The sequence below is a fragment of the Abramis brama genome (assembly GCF_963993115.1).
Source record: "Abramis brama genome assembly, chromosome: 17".
Lineage (NCBI taxonomy): Eukaryota > Metazoa > Chordata > Actinopteri > Cypriniformes > Leuciscidae > Abramis > Abramis brama.
In genome coordinates, this window is record NC_139979.1 from 19,056,336 (window position 1) to 19,078,874 (window position 22,539).

Below are 22,539 nucleotides of genomic sequence, written 5' to 3' on the forward strand. Positions count from 1 at the left end.
GTTGATCAATAGAAAAATGCAGATAAAAACGGCAAAATGGTCTAGTGCACATTCTTATTCATAGGGGCGTTGGTCTCAGAGATGGATCGATCTGAAGAACACCTTAAAGACCTTCACGTCGGTTCTGCAAAGGTTGTCTGTGTGTTCGGATCCGTTGACACGCCCATAAGGGGTTGAAGAGCCGGGCTTTACCGAGCGCACTCGAGACGCGGCGAGAGACCGGACGGATTCCTGAGGTGCAACTTAGTCCTTAAGTGATTTTCGAGCTGGAAAGGAAGCAGAAAGGGACGAATAACGGAAATTCCCCCTTTTACACTCTATCATTCGAGGAGCATATTGAAGGTGAGCTGTGAACACGGTAAGGGAGAATATCAATTGTGCGGCAGGGATGTCATAAACGGGCAGCTGGCTTTGGGTTGCAGGAATTGAAGGGTTAAATTCTGCAGTTTCTGCTTCGTCTGGTACTTTTCCGATTGGATAAAGTTGATGTTTGCTGTTGGAACGCGAGTACAATAAGGCGCAAGATTCATATTTAGAGGTTTAGAAGAGCATTTAGGCTTGTTGAAGAGATTTGCGGTCGGTTCTGCATAGCATCACATTAAATGCCCCGTCAGCTCGCGAGTGCAGGTTAAGCATCCTGTATTATATCAAATGTTTCCACTAAAATATGCTTTATGATGAAATTACTGGAAAATTAAAATGAGAAAAGCAAATATGATAATTAGACTTATTTGTCGCGATGAGCTCGAAAAATGTCATTTTTATAATAACATTAATATTCTAGATTTTATAGCATATCTATAATTCTTATTTAAGTCTGATTTTGCCGGTTGACTGCGGCGTATTTCATTTCGTCGTCTGCACCGTAATAACCCGAACATGTGTGGGCGATCTTTCTCATCGTGTGACCGAGAGAAAATTTGTTTGACTGGCAAATAGTTTTATGATTGGGAGGTGATAAGATCATTTGAAGGTTTCGTCTGAAATAGAGGGAAGATGCGGTAAGTCAAGCTTTCGCCGCCCCCGCTGCACTGTGTCTCAAAACCTATTCAGATGCTTATCTCTACGCCATATTTTTAACCATAATGATGCCCCAAAATGGTGCCTAGGTAGACAGCTCACTAGGTTGTAAGACACAGCCATGATCTCATCCCCTTTCATGTCATACATCAGACCCTTCTAACTACATCATCGCCTTAAAATATATTATGATCCAAGACGTAGTATAGCAAATGTGTCTGAATGAAATGATCTGGAAGTAATTTCCAGATTCCCAGTCCTGGTCTCTAAGGAGATGACCTGCTTCCAACATCAATAACCACATATGAAATAGTCATACAGCACCTTTCCAAAGGTTGAGCTTGATTTCCCTGAGCCCCTATTTATCTTTTTTTATTTCCCTGGTTTACACAGCCTGCTTCTTGCATAATTAACCAATTTATGATATTGCAGTTCATATAGGCTATCTGCTGCAGGTTGATTTGAGGTTCATTGTTGCACTGCACTCAGGAGAACTGCATCTTATGTTGTATACGAGCACCCGGTCTGCATTTCTGCCTCTATGTTGCCCATGTTTTATGTATGCTGTCTTACATGAGAGGAACTGTGAGGTTGCTGTAAGAGGTGTCATACTGAGAGGGAGGGAGGGAAAGGATGTAAGTGGACCAGATGGCACTTTGTCCATTTGAAACTAAAAAAGCGCCGACGCATTTACACATCAGCACTGTCCACAGACAGAAAAATAATATACTTATTTGCTGTTTTACCATTTTTGCAACTAAATGACAATAAAACATTCATGCAATATTTGAGCGTCTGAGCAGAAGTCTGTTATGAAATCACTGAATGGTCTAAATGCATCTGCTGTTCTGGACGCTTGCCTTGCTGTCTAATATCTGGCCTGGCAAAGGTTTTCTTAGGAATCTTGCTATGTCATTATGTGTGAAGTGCCGGCTTATTTCAGAACGTTAATGATTGTGTTTGTCCTGATATTTCCACATTACTGATCATAATACCTATGATGCCACCTTTACAATTAATTAATGCCACCTTTACAATTAATTAATACAATTAATTAATTAAAGTATTATGTTAAGTATAAAGTACAGTTTGTGCATCAAAATATGGGTTTCCACAGTCATTAGAAAATCTGGAAATATCAGGGAATGTTAAAATTTTGATATCCCGGCCTGTAAATGTCATGGAAATAATGACATAAATTAATTAACTTTAACTTATTATTTTTTTCAAATGATCTTTTACTCAAAAATAATAAATAATTGCAATGGAAATAAATAAAAAACACCTAAGACTATATATATATATATATATATATATATATATATATGTATATGTATATATATATATATATATATATATATATATATATATATATATATGTGTGTGTGTGTATATATATATATATATATATGCTGAGTTTAAACACCTGTTATTCACTTTTAAACATCGATCATTATATTTTTGTATTATATATATTTTTGTATTATATTTTACTTATGCTTTCTTCTTCCAATAAGTGCCTATACTCTTCTGTTTAAGACCACATTTAAATCACCTAAAGTCAGCAAAGAAAATGCAGACTAGAAAAGTTTTGTAAAAATCATGGAATTTCTTTGGGATGTAACATGGAGAATGTTTTTGTAGAACAAATCAGGCTAACCGATAGATTCAGTCTCATTTCCTCTCACATTTTTAATGTCTTCAGTCATTACAATCCTGTCTTGATTATGGAGATAATGATCCACCCAAATGATGTCATGTTTCTCATTCCATATGCATTTATAAAGACACAAACCGACAGACAGCACTGTATCTAAAAGCATCATTTCTCATAAAATGACTAATGTAATTTATTGGTGATGAATCCGGGAATCTCAATAAACTGACTGTTCTTACTATTCATTATAAATCCCCTCTGAGATACCAGATCAATGTCAGTCGTCATAAGCAATCCACAAGTCAAGCCAATAAACCCACAATTACTGACATGTCCAAATAGCCTAGCTCTTTTAAGAGGCTCATTCCTCAACACAGCCCTTTTAGATCCTTGGCCTGACGATCAGAGCTCACACGTCTCCCGTAAAAGCTGAAAAACATAGATGCATGTATAACATTAACATAAACGGATTTGTTTTATAGTCACACCCTCCAAGTCCACATCAAAGCACTCAATCGACCTGTGTCCATTTGCCAACACTGCCTTTTTGATCATTGTTGTCCTTTTCCTTAGCAGGAATTTGAGAGCAATTGAGCAATGTACCATGAAACTTATACGATTACAATGTCAGTGTTTAGAATTGAAATCCTCTTTGAATGTAAATGTATTTTCATGTGTGAATGTTTTCAGAGCCAATATGCTGAATCTGAGACTGCTCGTCTTAAGCGTGCTGTTCTACTCGGGTAAGAAAGAGTCCTTGTGAATCTTTTGAGTGGTTGATCTTCTGTATCATTATTATAAATGTTAAGGACAGTGGCTCTGACATGCTAATAGCTATTGTAGTTCTTTAATTACAGTCCTGATCCACAACGCATCTTCTATAAGAGCTGTAATGTTCTCACAAATGGCAGCGGAGTTCTGAATGTACCAGCTTGGAAGGACTGTGTACTGTACATACATAGATTTTAGTTATAATGAATATCTGACCACGTGACAAGTAATATTAAATGTGCCATCTATAATGGATGTATTTAGCATATTTTCCTTAACAAAGTGGGTCGTTTTCATACGTACTAAATTATGTATTGAGTCATTCCATGTCTTTGGCTCAAATACTTTTTTTTCTGAAGAAAGACAAACAGAAGTAGTGCTAAGGGGGTCAAAACGACCATTTTCACCTGAGATTTTAAGTCAATTTACAGGGGGGTAAAAATGACTTTAGAAAGTTGTGTATTTTTACACAGAGATTGGTTGGTCTATTAGTAAAATGTGTTGAATATTTGTTGCATTATATGCCAACGGTGACATTTCAAAAATGGGAAAAAGCTTGTGTTTTTGTTTTTTGTTTTTTTTTGCACCAAGTTTGTATGCCTGTAACTCAAAAAATAATTATCTTAAAATGCTTTTAGATTATGGTAGTTAACAAACTTTTCTTTTAGTATCTTCATTTTTAAGGCCCAATGTGGTTCATTTCCAGAGAAATGGGTATTTCAATGTGTCTTCATGAATTAATTGGTAAATTGTAGCCGACATATTTTCAGTAGTCAAAAACTAAACGTGGGTCACTTTGCATAGCTGATACTTTTTTCTTTTAAAGAGGAATATCTGAAGAACAAATAATGTTGAAACTATTTTTTTTCAATCAACACAATTACATAGAACATACCTGTCTGATTGCTAAAAATATTATTTTTCCAAAGTTTGCATGCCTGTAACTCAAGAAGTATTCAAGATATCTCAATATCCTTCTAGAATCTCATTCTTAATAAACGTTTCTTTTGTAATCTTTATTTATTTTTAAGGCCCTATATGGTTCAATCCCATTGATATGGGGATCTCAATGCAGCTCCATGTTCAAACTGTTGAAGTTTAACCATTTTCATTGGTCAAAAACCAAATGTGGTTAAACAGCTGATTGTGTTTAAAGAAGAATGCCTGAAAAACAAATAACGTTGAAACTAGAAATGTATCTCTTTTCCTTCAAAACAATTTCATACAACATAGCTCTCTTAAAATAATGAAGCTGCCATCCTCCTAAAGTCATTTTTTCCCCCATTTTTCAACTTCATTTTGACAATTTTCAACAATATAGTTTATTCATTTAATATTTTGGCTTTCATCACTACTTGTGCTCGTCTCTCTTCAGAAAAAAATATTGACAAAATCAAAAAATTAGCTGGAGAAGCTTCTGTAATTTTGTTTATTTAACACGGAATAACTATTGTATGTCAATCCAAAAAAAGAAAACTTGAAGTATTAAATTAGTTATTGTGCTTTGAAATGGTGATTTAAATATTTTCTTTAAAATATTCCTAATAAACCTAAAAAAAATTGTCTTTCCATATGAATTGTCATATTAATAAATTAAAAATGTTAGACAGTATGACATGCTATATGGCCTGAACAGATGTTTAATCAATGTTTAATTCTTTAATTTGACATGCAAATCCAAAAGAAAAAAATGTAAATGTAATTAAATTGAATATTGCATGAATTGAAAATACATTTTCAGGTTCTGTATGATTTGCCTAGCTGATGTCACATTATGCTGCTAATGAATGTGTTAATCTAAACACGGGTGCTTTTCTTTTTGGATTTTTAGCATTCTCTGCAACTCTAAAAGGTAATGCAAACACAAGTCACTTTTTATTATTCAAATGATTTATTAAAAAGAAGGAAAAAAAAGTGTAGCACAATAAAATCTCTCTCTATCTTTTTGTGTTTCTTGTAGGCAAAGAAGTGTCCCAGGCTCTGTTTTTTGGGGAAGACTTCCACATCCCCATGCCTGCAGGTAAAGCTGACGTGTCGTTCAAGCCTTCGATCAGTCCAGGACGTGAGAAGTCGCTGATGAGATCTGGTGAAGTGGTTGATCTTCGTGCCAAACTCAACACTGCTTTGACCCACCTGATCTTGGAAAATGTTGGAGAAAGTGATGAAGGAGTCTACACCATCACATCTGACCAAACCGCAGAGGATGTTACACGCATCATACTCTATGTTAGAGGTACTGCATCATTTTCATGTCAAAATACCAAAAAATGGTTTGCTCACTTTGAACAACAGCTCGCACACTAAATTGGATGCACACATTCACATTAGAATAGCTCTGAGTGACTTCCATTATTATAGGAAGTCATGTGGTGAACAGTGAGGGAGGATTAATGACCTCCTGCAGTAATTGTAGCTCTGTCAAGGCACACTGGTTGCCTTCCGTTCTTCTCTACCTAAAGATCCTTCTTTCTCTCTACCCAAATATCTATTTCTCCCATTATTAGTGGTGCTGGCTGACACTTTCTATTAATAAACATTAAATAAACAAAAATGTTCTGCAAAAAATAATTCTGCAAATACTGCTGAGTTAAGTCTAAATTAAGCGGTCACCCAGTAGATGCTACATAGTTTGTTTGTTTTACCAAATTTGCACTTGTTTCTTATTGTATAATTGTTTCTTACTATAACATTAGTTACAGTATTGAAGGTTCAATTTGACACATGCAGTCAACAGGAATTGAGAAAGTAAAATGAAATTACTTGTCTTCTCACCATGCTGTAGAAAAGATGCAAAAGGTTACAGTACATTTTGGCTGTCAAAACCTTCTTTTTTTTTATTATTATAAAGGATATTTAGGGTATACATTATTAACAGGCTATTGCACAAACTGGATTTGCAAATTTTACTACAATGATTTGAATGCCAATTCAATAGGCAATATCAAAATAATGTATGATTTTGTTGGATACAGTTGAGAACGTCTAACTGTCTACTTCTGATATGGGACAGGACATAAGGGAACAGACATTACATTTGATCTGTTTTGAACTAGCAGTTTTTCATGTTCAATGTTATGTTAGATAATAGTTTATCTAATAGTTCTTACAACATATTTTTGACCTGCAATTCTATTCTTCTTAGAAAATGTAAAAATCTCATGGATTCCTTTTCTTTTTTCTCTCTCTCTTACTTTTCCAGATTGCTTTAATGAGGACATTGTTTATTATGGTTCAGATTTTCACGTTTCGCTCAGTGATATCTCAGACACGGTGCGTGTGGGCTTTCGACACAGCTCAGTGGAGGCCAATCAGACTTCACTACCGGCTGTGGAACTGTTGAATGGAACACCCAAGGAGAATTACCAGGAGCGCATCAAGATCACTCCTCAAAAGTTCACTCTGCTTGCCGTTACAGGGGCTGATGAAGGTAGTTACACCTTCAGCGATCCCAATGGGAAAGTCGAGAAGAAGATCTGCCTGAATGTTAAAGGTGAGAGCAGGAAGCACATTTTTAGTGGTTCATGACACAACAATATTTTTTAAATAACATTTAAGTAACATATTAATAATATATGAGTAGCTATGGGAAACATTTTGAAGGAGAAATGAAATAGGATAATAAAGCCTGCCAGTCCCTAAAATAAATAGGACCACAATGTGAAGCATTAGTGTCTTGTATCATCCTGAAGGGATTTATTTTGTTCTAATAACCGAATAGCTGTACGTTTTACCGCACAGTACATGGCTATAAATAAATGGAAATATTGATTTGTGGTGAAATTATTTGATTATGAGAAAACAAAGAGGCCGCAGAGTGATATGAGATATTTGAAACTAGTCCAGAAGATTGTTTCCCGGGGACAATAGTCCAATAAAACGTTTAGTGGTCATTATCCAAAAACTGCAACTGACCAATCAGAATCAAGTATCCTGAGAGGCATAAAAACTGAGGTGTGAAATATAAGTCTGGAGGTTGTTTTTATGGAATATACAGTGCTAAAAATAAAGCTTCCAAAAGATTTTTTCTTTCGCAGTGATGCTATAGATGAACCACTTTTTCCACTATTCTTCATGGAACCATTGATGCCAATAAATAACCTTTATTTTTAAGAGTGGGGAGAACTCTTCGGGTTCAAAGAAAGGATATTAGGGGAAGTACAAAGACAGGAAGAAAGACGGATGGAATGGAGTCTGCCATTCTCTATCTGCAGCATTTATTCCCTAAAAAATTTATGCTTTCTCCTCCCTACCGATTCTTTTTCTTTTTTCTTCACTCTCATGACATCATCTTAGAAAATAGCTGAACACCTTGGCTTCAGTAACAGCTTTCTTTCTTTCTGTCCTTCGTTTTTTCTTTCTTCCAGCACATCAGATATTTGAAACCCTTTCATACGGTGGCACTCTGAAAATAAACCTGCACTTAGATAGCACCTTAGTTCGCCTGGTTTACACCCCTAAGTCTGATAACCATAATTATTTGATTATGGAGAATGGAGAGCTCAGCCTGCCTCCTAACCTGGATCTCGAAGGTCGCCTCTCTTTGGAGAATTCCATGTGTCTTCTGACAGATGTTAAGGCCAGTGATGCCGGAGTTTTCAGTGTGACTGACCTTCAGGGTTTCCTGGTGTCTGATGTCCACCTGGAGATAGCAGGTGAGGAGATGCAAGACGACAAAGGGAAATTAAATGATGCTTTTGGAAAACTCAGGCCAGTTAATTTAATTTTCATGCTTTGCACCTAATGGTGTATCTCTTTCTCTCTCAGCATACACGCTTCCTAAACTCTACATTGCCATCATCGCTTTGGTAGCATTATTGGTGTTGCTGCTTTTGGTGTGCTTGGTGTCATGTTTGGTGAAGATACGTAGACGTGCAGCAAAGGCCAGAGCCATTGAGGAGAAAGCCCAGAATGCAGGGAAAGTGGAGGGAGAGACCTTCAGAAAGGTATTTTCCACCTATCTTATCATCTATATAAGCACCAAGGACAAAAAAACCCCCATAAAATACACAATGGCCCTAAAACGTATGTGGACTTAGATCACACTTGCAGATATATTAATGTCATTGCATTAGATACAAAATATCAAACCAAGTGGCATTTCCAAACAAATGAGTCTTATTTAAGTTTTCAGTTTTTATTTGGATGTATTTGTACCCAACACTTTTGAAAAGTGAAAAGGGTCGAAGCAAAGTGAAAAATTCAGATTTTTTCTTTGAATATTGTAGGGAACAAAAGTTAAAATACATTTTATTACTTTTTATTTAGCTGAATAATCAATTCATATGTTGATTTCCCCAAAAGGTCTACAAACTGTGGCTCTGTGACACTATCAAAACAGAATCCTGACCAGCTCAACAGAGCAACATTAGATCAACGAATGACGTAATTTGGAGGGTGGAGCTCTCTGTTTGACCCACCAATGAAAAACAGGAAGATTATTTGGGGAAACCTGATTGAAAATTTTGCAATTCCATTTGCAAGTGCCATAAAAAGGACACACCTAAACTTTGAAAATAAATAAATAATAGATATGTAAAGTACAAACATTTGCTTTATGTTTTACATTCTCATTTCATGTCTTATACAACATGAAAGGAATAAGAAAAAGTGTTAATCTTTCTGTGTTTATATAATGGAGAATATTATAAGCCCTTTGCTCATATTTCTGCAGGTTGTGAAAGAAGCCTGTACCCGTCAGAATGAGGAAGCCCCGGCCCTGTCACAGAAAGAAGACATCACTGAGAAATCACAGAGCACAGAGGTCAGCATTAAGGTGAGCACCAGGAAGCTGAAAGACATTTTAGTCATTTGATCTATCTTTATATCTAAACCCTTAGCATTTGCTCAGTATAAAATGCTGAGTTATGTTTAATGTTTTTGAAATGCTTTAAGAATGCTAAGTTCTGAGTATGTTCCTCAGGGTTTGGAGGTGTCTACTAAAGAGCCAAGCCTACAAGAGAGGAACATGGAGACCAGTGACTCTGGAGTGGGCTTTAATACCACTGGGCTCCCACTTGACAGTGACACTGATGCCCCAACAATAGCCATTGCAGATTCTGATGTATCTGCTGCCCCTGACATCAAAGCTATTCCCAACCAAATTCCAGAGCCAAAGACTGCCCCCTCACCTCCAAAACCAGCACCAACTTCCGATCTAAAACCAGCACCTGTGGTCAAGTCGACAGCTCCTCCACCACCTTCGCCTGAACCCAAACCACCAGTAACGCCATCACCTGAACCCAAACCTGCTGCTACACCTGAACCAAAAGTGACCATCTCACCACCTGAAACAAAACTGACCTTAAGCCCATCGCCAGAACCCAAGCAACCCGTGACACCTGACCCGAAACCAACAAGTCCAGCACCTGAGGCCAAATCAACTGATGTTAAACCAATTCCAAGTCCAACCCCTGAATCTCCAAAAGCATTAATGCCAACTCCTGATGCGAAACCAGCCATTTCTCCAGATGCCAAACCAGCAGTTTCACCTACTCCTGAACTCACACCAGCTAAAGTTGGCACCCCTGAACAGAAACCCACCGTAAGCCCCACACCTGATCCCAAGACTCCGGATCCTAAACCGGTTTCTCCAATCCCTGAGCCTAAACCACCAGTCTCACCAATTCTCGACTCGAAACCAACTACAAATGGTACTCCCGAATCCAAGGAGGCAAGTGCACCTTTATCTCCTGGCCTGGATGTGAAGGGCACTACCCCTCCCAAAACCCCTGATACTGGGAAAAGCTCAGTCAAAACTCCTGAGCTCATCTCCAGTGGAGGCCTAGACTCGGCTTCTCCCAATGACAGTGCACCACCTTCAAGCACTGATGGAGCTGCCACCAACTGAGATAAAAACCGTAGCCTAGTTCCTGCCGCCTCCTATATTAACCACCACAGACAATCTAGACACTTGACTTAACAAAGAAAAGCTAAAAGACTTCCTAAGAGGGTGGGTTCCTCAGTCTTTTGAGTCTCACTTTTAATACGATTAACAAGCATCAATGGAAAGATCCACTGTAAATCCACTCAGTTTACTAATATTTAATCACCCCATAAAAGGGTTCGAATACAGAGATGAAGCACTTCAGACCTTACACCATTGGCTGATTTAATACAAAATGAGGGAGACTATCTGGGGTATTCCACGAAAGTGTACAAAGACAAATCTTCCATCACAGAAATAATACATCACTGCATGAAGCTATTGAGAAAATAAACTCTATCATCAGTTCCGTAATCCAAGATAACTGTGGTTGAATTTGGAGAAAGGCACAGAAGGGCATGGGACATTAATCATTTTCATTCTTTACAAGATCATTTCTGCTCCATTTTGACAAGTTGGAGAATCTAAATTGCAGGACTGATACTGAGAAAGTGGTGAGCCAACCATCTGCTGTCTGAGGACTGGAAAGATTGAAAAATCATGTCACTTCGATGCATGCAAGTCAACATGTCCTTTTTACAAAGGGGATGAACGAGGAAACTACTGAAGTGAAGTGCAAAGCCAAAAAAGAAAAAAAAAAAGAATTCACAAACCTTCATAGACTAATCTGTACCTGAAAGACATTTTTGAGAATCTTCTTCTATCAGTCTAACCTAGGACTCTAGTCTCACAGATGTTCTTGTCCAGAGATGTGACGGTGCACATTTCCTATTCATCTAGTAACAAAAGTATTGCTGTTGAAGTCTCTTTCAGTTATTTCTGTAAGCAAGAACTTCGGACAATGGTCAAAGGCAACAGTATATGTGAATATGAACAAGTTTGGTTCTTTGAGTGAGTCATGTTGAGATTGATAGATCTCAGTAGTGAGGCTGTTTCCATCATTAGCAAGTGTTCTGGAGTATTGTGCTAAAAAATAGTTGACCCTACTAATAGTGCTATTTTAGCATATGGTTCCCAAAAGGAAATATGCAAATCAGGTAATGATGCAAACACACCCAAAAAATATGCACTGAGTGCATATTCCCATGTTGCTGCCTGGAACTGAGTGCTCGGTTGTGGAGGATGCAGCAGACTACTGCAATATGCCAATATGCTTTTACTGGCACCTTACAGCATTACTCCCACACTGTTATCCAAACACTTGAATTGGCTGATAGCACACCATTCAAGATCATTTCATCGTTTGATGAATTGCTCCCATGGTCGAAAATGTATTGAAAATGTACCAAGACATCTCATTAAATTAAATTCTGTTTACCGCCCACTTTCCACAGACAATAATAGCGCAATGGTAAATAGCGCTGATTCTGAATCTATAATGACCCTAATTTACATACATTAGTTTGTTTGTGCTGAAAAGAATGACAGTGATTGCAGGTGGTTAGTGAATAAGAGTAAATTTTTTTATAACAAGTGGCGCAAGAAGTGAATTAGCCCAAGAACATCTTGTATGGTTAAATCTGCTGATTCTTGTTTGGGTTAGGGTTAGCAAGTGGACATGGTTCATAGGAAGATCTAGACTGTTTGTGTTGCATCTGGTTAATCTAAAATGTTCCACAAGTAATTTTGGATTTATAGTCATATAATTGAAAGACAGTCTCACATATCAGTTTACATGTATTCCAGGTGCCTCCGGTGGAGCCTGAACACCACTGCCTGTTAATGTTGTATCCGTCCAGGAACTTGCTCCTACCACACTATATGGGAGCTGATGTTAAATCGCAGTGAGTAGCGGATGGTAGCTAATATATGTATTAAGAACTTAAAGCATGGGCAGGTTTGACAGACTGGAGGTTTGTGGGTAGAATTTCTAACTGAAGATGATTACTACCTCACATTTAATCCTGACTAAACTACTAAACCACTAACTAAACAACATTGTAACGTATGTCGACATTTAAAAAAAGATGTAGTTATTTTGGCAAAGCACAAGGTTTGAAATACAATCAAAGGTTTACAAATCTCAATCAGATATTTGGCAATGCCTTTGAATCTCCAAAAATGGCCTTGTTTCTTCTCAGCCATCAACAGCTGTTTTAATATCAGTGAAAGGAAATGACACTTGAAGCCAATATAGTCTTAGTGTCACATCTCATAATGTAAATATCACAAACCTTAGATGTCATAACCCTATGTGCACTGTAGCATTCAAAATGATATATTCCATGACAAAGCAGACCAAACCGACCATTTTGTGACAAAAAAAAAAATGGATACACAGTAAGTAAATCTGACACAGAATAGATTATGAGCACATCTAAACCATATTTTGAGATGTTAAAGATGCACTCAGTAATTTTAGTTTGTTGCGCTAGCCGACAGTGTTCTTGAACTTACACTAACACCTGGTGGGTTGGAGGCAGAGTAATGGAAATTCAATAGTTTTAGGTTTAGGTTAATCAAGGCTGACTGCAAACAGAGCATTTCTACAGTGGTACTTAATTTCTACAATAATTGAACGTGTCTGTTAATAGGTGGGCCTCTAAAATAAAATGAGTAGTAGGCCTTCTCTGCTAGTTATTTCAACATGGCAGCACCCATGAGGTGACCCACTCCATGTAAAATTAAACTCAAAACTACTATTAATTTTTTTAACAAGCCAATTTTAAATAAAATTACTGAGTCCACCTTAAAAGTTAACCTCCTCACTCTGTTTGGAGAGAGAAAGAGAGCCGGTATTGAAGTAAGAACATGTAAGCAATATAAAAATGTGCAGATACACACACAATGGTGTACACATGCATAATAATAACTTGCTGTCAATTGTGTATTGTGAGGTTCTGTAGTTTGCTCTACACTTTCCATATTCTTTAGTTTTTCACAACCAATCACAGGCAGCCACTATAGTTTTTATCAGCTTTTATACAATGCAAAACCAATGAAAATAGTGTAGCATAACTATCATGCTCCCATCAGCTAATGCCATTGGCTGTTAAACGTCACATACCCTTACATTCATCTCCAGCAAATGATGTCACAGTTAAGTGCATCCCGGTAATGCACATCACACAGGTTTCCAGGCAAAATCAATATTATTCTGGTCACTCACTGAATCATCACAGTGTCTTAAAGCAGAAGACCATACTTAAGATATCCGTTACCCTTCAGGACACTGCCACTGATAATAGTCTTGTATCATGACATGATTACTGTCTGTTTTTGTATTTTGTGTGTTGTGTGTTGATACTTGTGTTGTATGTATGGTATTTATGATGAGAGATTATAGATGTTATTCACAATTGGCAACATCGGGAGGCCTGTATGTGTTTGTACAAGTGCACGTGAGTATGTTTGTGTGTGTCAGTGTGTTAGCAACAATTTCCATTGGATAGTTGTCATTTCAATGCAATTAGCAATGTCCCTTTTCTCCCCGGCTGGCTGGTAATTGCTGTTCCTTTTTAAGTGGTATTAAATGCAGAAGCAATTTAAAGAAGAGCACAGTGCGAGATTTATATCAGAATGGACCCCATGATGTTTAGTGGGACCTGACTATATCTGTTCTGATATCGAGATAGCCATGTACTACAGGTCATTTTGATTTAATTGATGCTCAAGACTACGCCAACGGAATAGTAATTTAGTTTATATAGAGCTTTTCCCTTGCTCAAGGTGCTTCACAAAATACAGACACTAAAGTAACGATGCATTGTCATTGCAGTCTGTCATTGCATGCTGTAGTTACTCTCCCATAGTGTCTATCTGTGCTAGTGTGGTCATGCATATTTAGGAGGTAGTGTGTAGACGTCTAAAAGAAGTACTCTGATCTTCATGTATCGCATGGCTCTGCAGGTCTCTAATTGGACAATTCCATTGTGTAAAACATCCCGTCCATGGATGTCACTGAAACTGTTGCATTGTATGTTTCACCCTGTATCTTACCATTCCATTGGTTAGACCTGATTGGTCAATGACATTCTAAAGGGCATTAAAGGGGTTGTTCATTTGAAAAAGAAAATTCTCTGATTGTTTACCCGCCCTCATGCTAGTCTAAAGCTGTATGACTGGCTTTCTTTCAAAATATTTTTTGTCCATACATTTTAAGTCTGTGGAGTCAAGAGTTGTTTTGGACCCCATTGACTTTCATAATATGGACAGAAATATTCTTCAAACTATTTTCTTTTGTGCCCCACAGAAGAAAGTCATACAGGTTTGGAATGACATGCAGGTGAGCAAAGTAAAGAATTTTAATTTTTGGATGAACTATGCCTTTAAGTAAACACCCAGAATTCAATGGGTGTGGAATCATCTCTCAAGAGTGAGGAGAATGAGTGGTGAGAATGTACAGAGCATGAGAAGTCTAAGTATCCTTGAGTGTTGTGCATTCTCCCAGTAAACTCAACGTGCAGTTGTGTCCCACAGGTGCATGAGAGGTTTCTGACTCTCTTTTTCTCTCCTTATTCCACCTGAGTGATGCTCTACATTTTATCAGTTCCCGTTCTTTCTTTTTGCACAAACACAACACATAAACATTTTGTAAAGAAGAAATACTTCCTTTATTTCATGCCTACAAATAATAATAAATGATTTTAAAATGTTTCTCAGAGTCGTAGTGTTATTTTTCCTCCTCACACCTGTGACACAGCACTTCTAAAGCACTGCACACAGCACTCTGATATGACTCTCCTGAGACTGCCAGACATTTGCAAAAAAAAAAAAAAAAAAAAAAAAAGAGTAAGAAGAAGGGCTTTCTGCCTCTGTAGTCAGTCAATCACACTGAAAGTGTCTCTCTAGCTTTCTCTTCCCTTCTCCTTTGGCCTGTCACTATCAGGGCGCAGAGCCCCCTCCAACAGCACATAGTTTCCAAAGTAGTTCCCGGGCATGGCTGAATGCAACAGACGGGTCTGGCTTATTTATAGACAGGTAATGGTAAACAGTTACTATTAATAGTCTGTCAACTGGCACAGAAATATAATTACTTTTTTTATTTTTTTTCCATTGCTTTCCATTTTATTGTGCCAGAAAATTGACTACTATACAATACATGCACAAAGATGATTTGCACACAGTTCGCATGATAACTTAAACATATTTTATTAATAAAGTGTATACAAATAAATCAAAATGTTGTCATTATTTACTCACCCTAATGAAATTCCATTCTCTAAACCAATTGTCATATGTAAAGTCACTGGAATGCTGGAGCCTACTTAGCATCCTGGACCAAAGGCAGGGGAACACCCTAAACCAGGGGTGGGCAAACTACTGCCCGCTAGGCTGTTTAATCCGGCCCGTCGAGTAACTTGTCTTAAGATCGCGTTCATTTTGCCTTTTTCTTGCAATACTTTGCGTTTTATATATATTGCGTTGCATATATTTGACAATCGGAATATCAGATATTTTATGCCATAGCTAACAAATGTAAAAAAGGAAAAATGACAAAAGCAGATCATCATTCATTCAGCGCTGTTGTGATTGCGGTGTCTCACGTAACAAGCAATGACGCGTCACCATGGAAACCAAACAGACAGCGACTTAAGCGCATAGACTTGTTGCACGTTAATGTTTTTTCCTTTTTGGAAACTCAGAGAAAAAAATGTGTGGTAACCGCTTGCACATCTGTTCAGTTTTGCTATTTAGTTTCTTTGCTCCTCTGGATTTGTGGATGTATCCTCCTGATTCCGTTTAACGTTACCGACCTTTATCGACCGTCTTTCGGCTACGCTCCCCTGTCTTCCATGTAACGTTACAGAACCCGATTTTGTTCATTAAATGTTCTGATCTGCCTTTGCTTTTTATGTTTTATTTTATTATACTTAAAATAAATAAAGTTTTTTTCCACAAATGCATGACTTTTGGAAGTGCAAATTGATTGCCATATGCAGTTTTAATAAAGTTGAATTAACGTCTGTCATTTTTACTAAGTGTACACTTGCAGGTGTTTTGTTTCTAATTTACTGTTAGGCCCATTAAATAATAATAAGGATAAACAATATTTAAAAAGTATAGGCTATAATTATCTAACATCTGACTAATTAAAAATTAACCTCAAAACATAACATGCTAAATGGGGGATATCTAAATTAGCATAAAAAATGTATTGTCAGAATGTCGTCTCTCACATTCGCGCAGTCAATTTCGCGCAGACGTTGCCACAACCTAAATGTGTTTGCTCAGCCCGATCTCATGCAAGTGCGAATAACCATGAATTGTATTTGTAGTGCTTATGATACGCAGTTTTCGCGTGCATATGATACGCACTTTATGGCGTGTAATAGGCTCCGCACCCCTAATCCTAACCAAGGGGTTTACAGTGCGTAGCATATGCACGCAAAAAAACATTTTTGGCATATAAATGGCACGATAAATAAAATTCGTGGTATAGATACGCACTTTCATGAGATCGTGTTTCATAATCTGCTACTGGCCCTTGAGCCAAAACGTTTGCCCACCCCTGCCCTAAACAGATGGCCAGTCCATCACAGTGCTAACACACACATTCAAACTCACTCCTTTTACTGTCTCCATTTTACGTAACCTGCCTTTGAGGGAAAACCAGAAGAAAGCTACAGCATCACAGAAAGAACATGCAAACTCCACACAGAAAAGCCTCCTGGCTTAGGACCTGAATCAGGGACCTTCGTGCTGTGAGGCAACAGTGCTACCCACTGAGCCACCCAAAATAAAACACTATTATATTGTATTCCCAGGCAGTCTCCCATCCAAGTACTAAGCTCTAACCAAGCCAAACCCTGTTAGCTTCTGAAATTGGATCCTCACGGTTATATAGCCGTGTTGTCCATATGTCTGTGCATCTCAAACCACATAAAGTGCCTATGATGCAGGCTGGACATCAATAAAAGCTTATTGGTTTTTGAGAATCTGCATCATGATGTCAAACCATATTTGCATTCCGTTTTGGAACAAGTAAATAATGACAAAATTAACAAGTGCAGTCATTCAATCCCATAATGCACCTCAATAACAAGTGTGCAATGATGTATACTCAATGGCTAGTCACTACAGAATATTCATGCACTGTGAGCAAAAAAGAATTCCTGCCTCTCAACAGAAAATTATTTCAATTTAACAGTTTATCCAAACAAAACTACACAGCAACACTGCTCTAGGTATACACACACTGTGTGGTGATCAGAATTCATCATTTCAAACTGTGTCAGCAGTAGGTGGAAAAAACAAACATCTATCTCCTATGTCAAACCCTCAGAGTGATGGATGGAAGATGGAAAGAGGAGCGCAGTTCTTTCCTTCATCTGAGTCACATGGGTTGTAGAATGGATAGATCGGCAAAAGAACAGTCCCCATGTAGAAGGAGAAGAGTGGTGTCATGGTGACAGCGTTGTAGAAAGACACCTCCTTATTATCATAGTCCAGAAAGATGCCGATGCGGATGGGGAGGGCGTACAAGAGCACCTGTGTGGGCTTTGGGTGGGTGCAAGCCGTGATTGAGCCATTTTTCAGGCACAGCGTCCACAGTCCGTTTAACGTGGAGGAAGAGTCCATTTCCCCACGGTGCACGTCCTCTCTGGCCACCCCCACTCGCCAGGCGGTCTTGCCCTTCACCTCCACCTCCCAGTAATGACTGCCATAGGTGAAGCCTTCTGAGCCCATCACGCTATAGTAGTAGTGGAAGCGCTTTGGGTTCCTGTCTTCTGGGTTCTCCTTGGGCACCACCTTGTCCTCCCTGAAAATCACTGACGTCCTCTCAGCAGATAAGGTCAATAGGGGATGTGCCGTTTCAGGGTCAAAAGTCAACGTGGATATGTCTGTGTATGAAAACGAAATAGAGTATATTGAGAATTCAGTAATAGTAATCAGTGATATGTACAATAAATGTATAATGTAACAAACATTTCATCTATTAGCCTAAAGTGGTGGTGTTTTGTTTGTGAATGATTCAGTGTTTTGAACATTTCCATTAACTGACTTTTTGTCCTTTTTGAAGCGTGTAAATGCTTTCCAACTTTCAAATACTGATTATAGCATGAAATAGCTTTCGAGCATTTTAAAGGAGCATTTCATTGGATGAACCTACTAAACAAGTCAGTGATTTGAGTCTGAACAAGGCTTGAAGGAACACTGGCTGCTTCTGAAATTGCATACTTCCATATAGTAGCCTAGGCTAAAAACAGCTTGTGACAAGAGTAGCGTGTCCGAATTCACGTTACTCATAAAAGAGTAGGCAAATACACAATTGACCTTCTATTTCCAATGAGATTCTGAAGTGTACATGTTGGACACTTTACAATCCCATGAGGCCACAGAAGAGGATCTATGAATGGCAGTATCGTGACACAACTGACGCTGGTCACATGACAGCGACAACATGGCGAATGTAGTATGCTCAAATCACATTTATACTACACACATTCATTTTATATAGAACTTACCTTTTTAGTGTTCGCAAAGTAACTACTTATTCAAAATAAGTGCCTACTCAGAGAGTATGCGATTTTGGACACAGCCAATGTTTTAACGAATCACCTGAATAAATTATATCAATATCAATCATAACACAAAAACTCACCTGTCGCCACCTACTGGCGATGTAAACTGCACAAATAGTCACTAAAGTAATAGTTTTTCAAAAGATTCGATTCACTGGAATGAATCAAAATTCCCACCACTTTAATGAGATGTTTAGCTCTTAAGTAAAGGAAATTAAATATTTTTATTTAGTATGGATAATAAAATAATGTAATATTATTAAATATTTAGTACTTGGGTAAAGTGCTGTTTTCATGTGTTTCCAGATCCGGTACTGTATGGGCCCCACAAACTGACCAGAGAGGATTTCGCTGTCTATTGGGGCAGGTCGAATGAAATTCACCTCACATCTAATAAATATAAGGACAGATAAACAAGAAAGAAGGTAGATGATGACCAGTTTGAAAAAATGAGAAAACTAACAACAATAAATATGATAATATGTTATTTAGAGACCAAGAGAGAGAAAATAGAAATAGAAAAGACACTTGCCTTTTCAGAAGCTCTTTGATTTCCTAAATGGATAAAAAATATAGTGCTTAGAGTATGAACCTGCAGATTCAAAGCCATGTTTCACTGCCTGAATACAGCAGTCAGCACTTCAGATTCCTCACTCTTTCAATCATGTGATTGTTTAGGCACTCTATCTGAACAGTGTCAAATGGCATCTAGCATGTTCTGTGGGTGTCTATTGCACTGCATGAACTAACTATGGAAGTAAATATGTGATGTGGTAAATGTAGATGATGTCAAAACGCCAAACTACTTAAAGCTTAAAGATAAAGTCTTTCACTGCTTAGGCTGTCAGTTCATACAATTTAAAATGGAAATCCACCTTCAGAAGTTTGGGACTGTCATCTTCCCGCAGTTTGCAATTCAGTGTCTCGATGGCTTTCTCTAGATCTCTACCCTGCATGGCAATCTTTTTCTCTCTCTCTTTTAAGATCTTCACTCGTCTCTCCCTTTCCTTCTTCACTCGTTCCAGGTCCGTCTCCTCCTCCTCATCAAGGAAACGATGGAGGTTTTGGAACTCTGCTCGGATTTCACGCTCTATCTCTTCAAATCTGTTCTGTGAGGGAGAGTAAATGAGAGACATTAATGACTTAATGAGAAACACAGAGGAAGAGAGACTAATAACTTAACTCTGGAGAAATGAGCAGGCTGACATTAGCTTAATGAAGTCTCAAAATTTAATACCAGAAATTGTCACATTTTCAAAATGGGGTCCTGGTACCCCCATGGGCTTGCAGAAAGATGCTGTGGGTCTTATAATATAAGGTTATAATATCTTTACATTTTTACAGTGTAAACAGATCTTTATACATGAGAATATCTAACTTCTACATATTTTTGGAAGAGATGAGTTTATATTATGATAATGATTTTCTCATAGGCCTACGTAATTATTTTTGTGAGTTATCTTTCCATGTGAGTCAGTCAGTGTATTCTAGGAAAGACTATTAATACTCATTCAGTCACACGTACGTATTACAAAAGTAAATCAATGTGTACCTCGACCTCCAGTGCGTCCACAAAGGCGTCTTTCTCAGCTTCATAACATTCATCAATTTCATGTTTAATTTTTTTAATCGCCTGAATAAGCTTCTCCTGAAACACAAACACACAGCACAAACACAAAGCCACTTTGTAGTGTAACAAGCTCACTCAGTAAATACACTAATTAGATTGATACAGTTTATGCATTAACCCTAAACGTAATCTACTTCTTCAAAAACTCATTTATTTATTCTTCTCAGAAAGTCCAAAATAACAAGTTTAAGCTGTTGTCCCACTTGGAATCCTTGGTATCTGTGTGTTTCACCTTGGTATGACATATGAAGGTGAGATTTTATTCTTACCTTTTGGGCGCCAAGGAGGGAGTTGTTAAAGTTGTTGTTTGTGTCCTTCATGTGATTTGTGTGCATTCCAGTTTTCCTTGTCAGAACAAAGCAGACAGAGCTTCGGGATCTCATACGTGAGAGAGAGAAGGGTTAAATCAAACTGAGTGATAGGTGTGTATTATAGTTTTTAGAGAGCGAGAGAGAGAGAGAGAGAGAGAGAGAGAGAGAGAGAGAGAGAGAGAGAGGAAGGACAAAGGCAATATGAGGGTAATATATCAAAGGAGGGCTACAGACTGATTGGTCAGAGACTGGATGTGACCAGCACACGACCAACTTAAATTTGCACGGAACGATTTAAGTTAAAAATAAGTGCAGTATAATATCTTTAATGGCTTGAGACATAATTTGACTTCACATAATAGAATATCAACTCAGGAGAAGAAAAGCATAGGGAGGTATTGTGGGGTCCACAGCTGTCTCGCTGCACAGCATGAGCAATTTATGGAAGTGAGGGAAGAGATTTTCTATTTCTGTCTGCAACAAGAGCCAACGTCAGAGAACAGAGGCAGACTATTACAGGCAGCAACATAGAGAGAAGGGCTATAGGGGGGCTTATGTTTCATGCTATAAGGGGTCTGACACAAGGATTTTGTCTGTGTGTGTATGCACAAATGATATATAATATGCAGACAAAGTGAGTGTGTGCCTGTGTTGTCTGTGCAAACAGAGGAAGATTATGTTTCATAAAGAGCAGTCTGTCTGACAAAGATTTTTCAAATATTTCTGTGAAATAGTTGAGGGCTGAATGACAATGACAGTGGTGAACGTCATCCCCCCCTCCTCTCTCTCTCTCTCTCTCTCTCTCTCTCTCTGTGTGTGTGTGTGTGTGTGTGTGTGTGTGCGTGTGTGAACACTGCTCAACCAAGGCAATGTATTATTCATGGACTCTTCCTGAGTGTGTGACTGCTGAGATTAAGATGCAGACTCAGTAAAAGGGGAGAGTGCAATCATTTTAAATGCACGGTCTACATAAGACTCTTCAAAATTATCAAATTACATATCAATTACACAGGCTTTTTAGAACTTAATGATAATGAGCAGTGGCTCTCAGATTATTTTGAGACCAATGGCCTGAAGAGATTCCCTCGTGGTACTTCTACTGCAATGATGACAAAGCTGTTTGTTGTCATACATTTTTATTGGGCTAACAGAAACTAGTAGTGTCAATAGCTTAAATTGAATACAATTCTGCATTTTTTTTTACATTATTCATTTATTTCAGAATTAATAGTATGCTTTGTCATTTTATAAAAAAATATATAAATGTAGATTTTTTAAAAGTGTGATAAAATAACTGTGTTCTTCAATAAAATCAATATTATTGGGAAAGAAAAAAAGGAAGTGATGTCAGTTACCTCTTGATTATTATCGCATTTTACCGTTTTATTTTACGTTAAATTATTATATTACAACTTAATTTGAAACATTTTTGGATGCATAATGAGTCCCCCTAGTGGACACCAACAAAATTACTTACATTTGTTTTAATTAAATTAATGCGTTTATTTTTGTTAATGTGAATTATATTATATTATATTATATTATTATATTGTGTTATGTTATTATATTATATTATTATATCATATTGTGTTATATTATATTGTGTTATATTATACTGCGTTATTATATTATATTATATTATATTATATTATATTATATTATATTATATTATATTATATTATATTATATTATATTATATTATATTATATTATATTATATTATATTCCTCGAGAAATGGCATTGATACTTATGCGAACTTTAAAAAGTCAGCATTTGTTTAGAGATTTGCCTGCATTACCCAT

The 22,539-nt window shown here is 37.4% G+C and overlaps 2 protein-coding genes across 2 annotated transcripts; one reads left to right on the forward strand and one right to left on the reverse strand.

The window, feature by feature from the left end:
* Nucleotides 1-20: 20 nt before the first annotated feature.
* LOC311067373 (uncharacterized protein) lies at nucleotides 21-10,954 on the forward strand. The gene is made up of 9 exons (XM_084089190.1): nucleotides 21-342; nucleotides 3,368-3,420; nucleotides 5,280-5,300; nucleotides 5,409-5,681; nucleotides 6,648-6,938; nucleotides 7,813-8,100; nucleotides 8,213-8,391; nucleotides 9,120-9,221; nucleotides 9,369-10,954. Exons 2-9 carry the CDS (start codon nucleotides 3,375-3,377, stop codon nucleotides 10,293-10,295), a joined length of 2,127 nt encoding a protein of 708 aa, XP_083945316.1. The 5' UTR covers nucleotides 21-342; nucleotides 3,368-3,374; the 3' UTR covers nucleotides 10,296-10,954.
* Nucleotides 10,955-15,307: 4,353 nt separating this feature from the next.
* On the reverse strand, nucleotides 15,308-22,532 carry LOC311067885 (zinc-binding protein A33; the record flags this gene model as incomplete). The annotated part of the gene is given in 8 exon segments (XM_084090031.1): nucleotides 15,308-18,115; nucleotides 19,071-19,186; nucleotides 19,329-19,351; nucleotides 19,672-19,905; nucleotides 20,349-20,444; nucleotides 20,696-20,767; nucleotides 20,769-20,804; nucleotides 22,527-22,532. Coding segments are annotated over 8 exon segments (1,146 nt in total). The 3' UTR covers nucleotides 15,308-17,552.
* Nucleotides 22,533-22,539: the final 7 nt, after the last annotated feature.

Bases quoted from the DNA above. Each gene is read 5' to 3' on its own strand.
- LOC311067373 (XM_084089190.1), top strand. From the start codon at position 3,375: ATGCTGAATCTGAGACTGCTCGTCTTAAGCGTGCTGTTCTACTCGG. The intron at 3,421-5,279 runs GTAAGAAAGAGT...TTGGATTTTTAG, and splicing joins AAGCGTGCTGTTCTACTCGG to CATTCTCTGCAACTCTAAAA. The intron at 9,222-9,368 runs GTGAGCACCAGG...TATGTTCCTCAG, and splicing joins GCACAGAGGTCAGCATTAAG to GGTTTGGAGGTGTCTACTAA.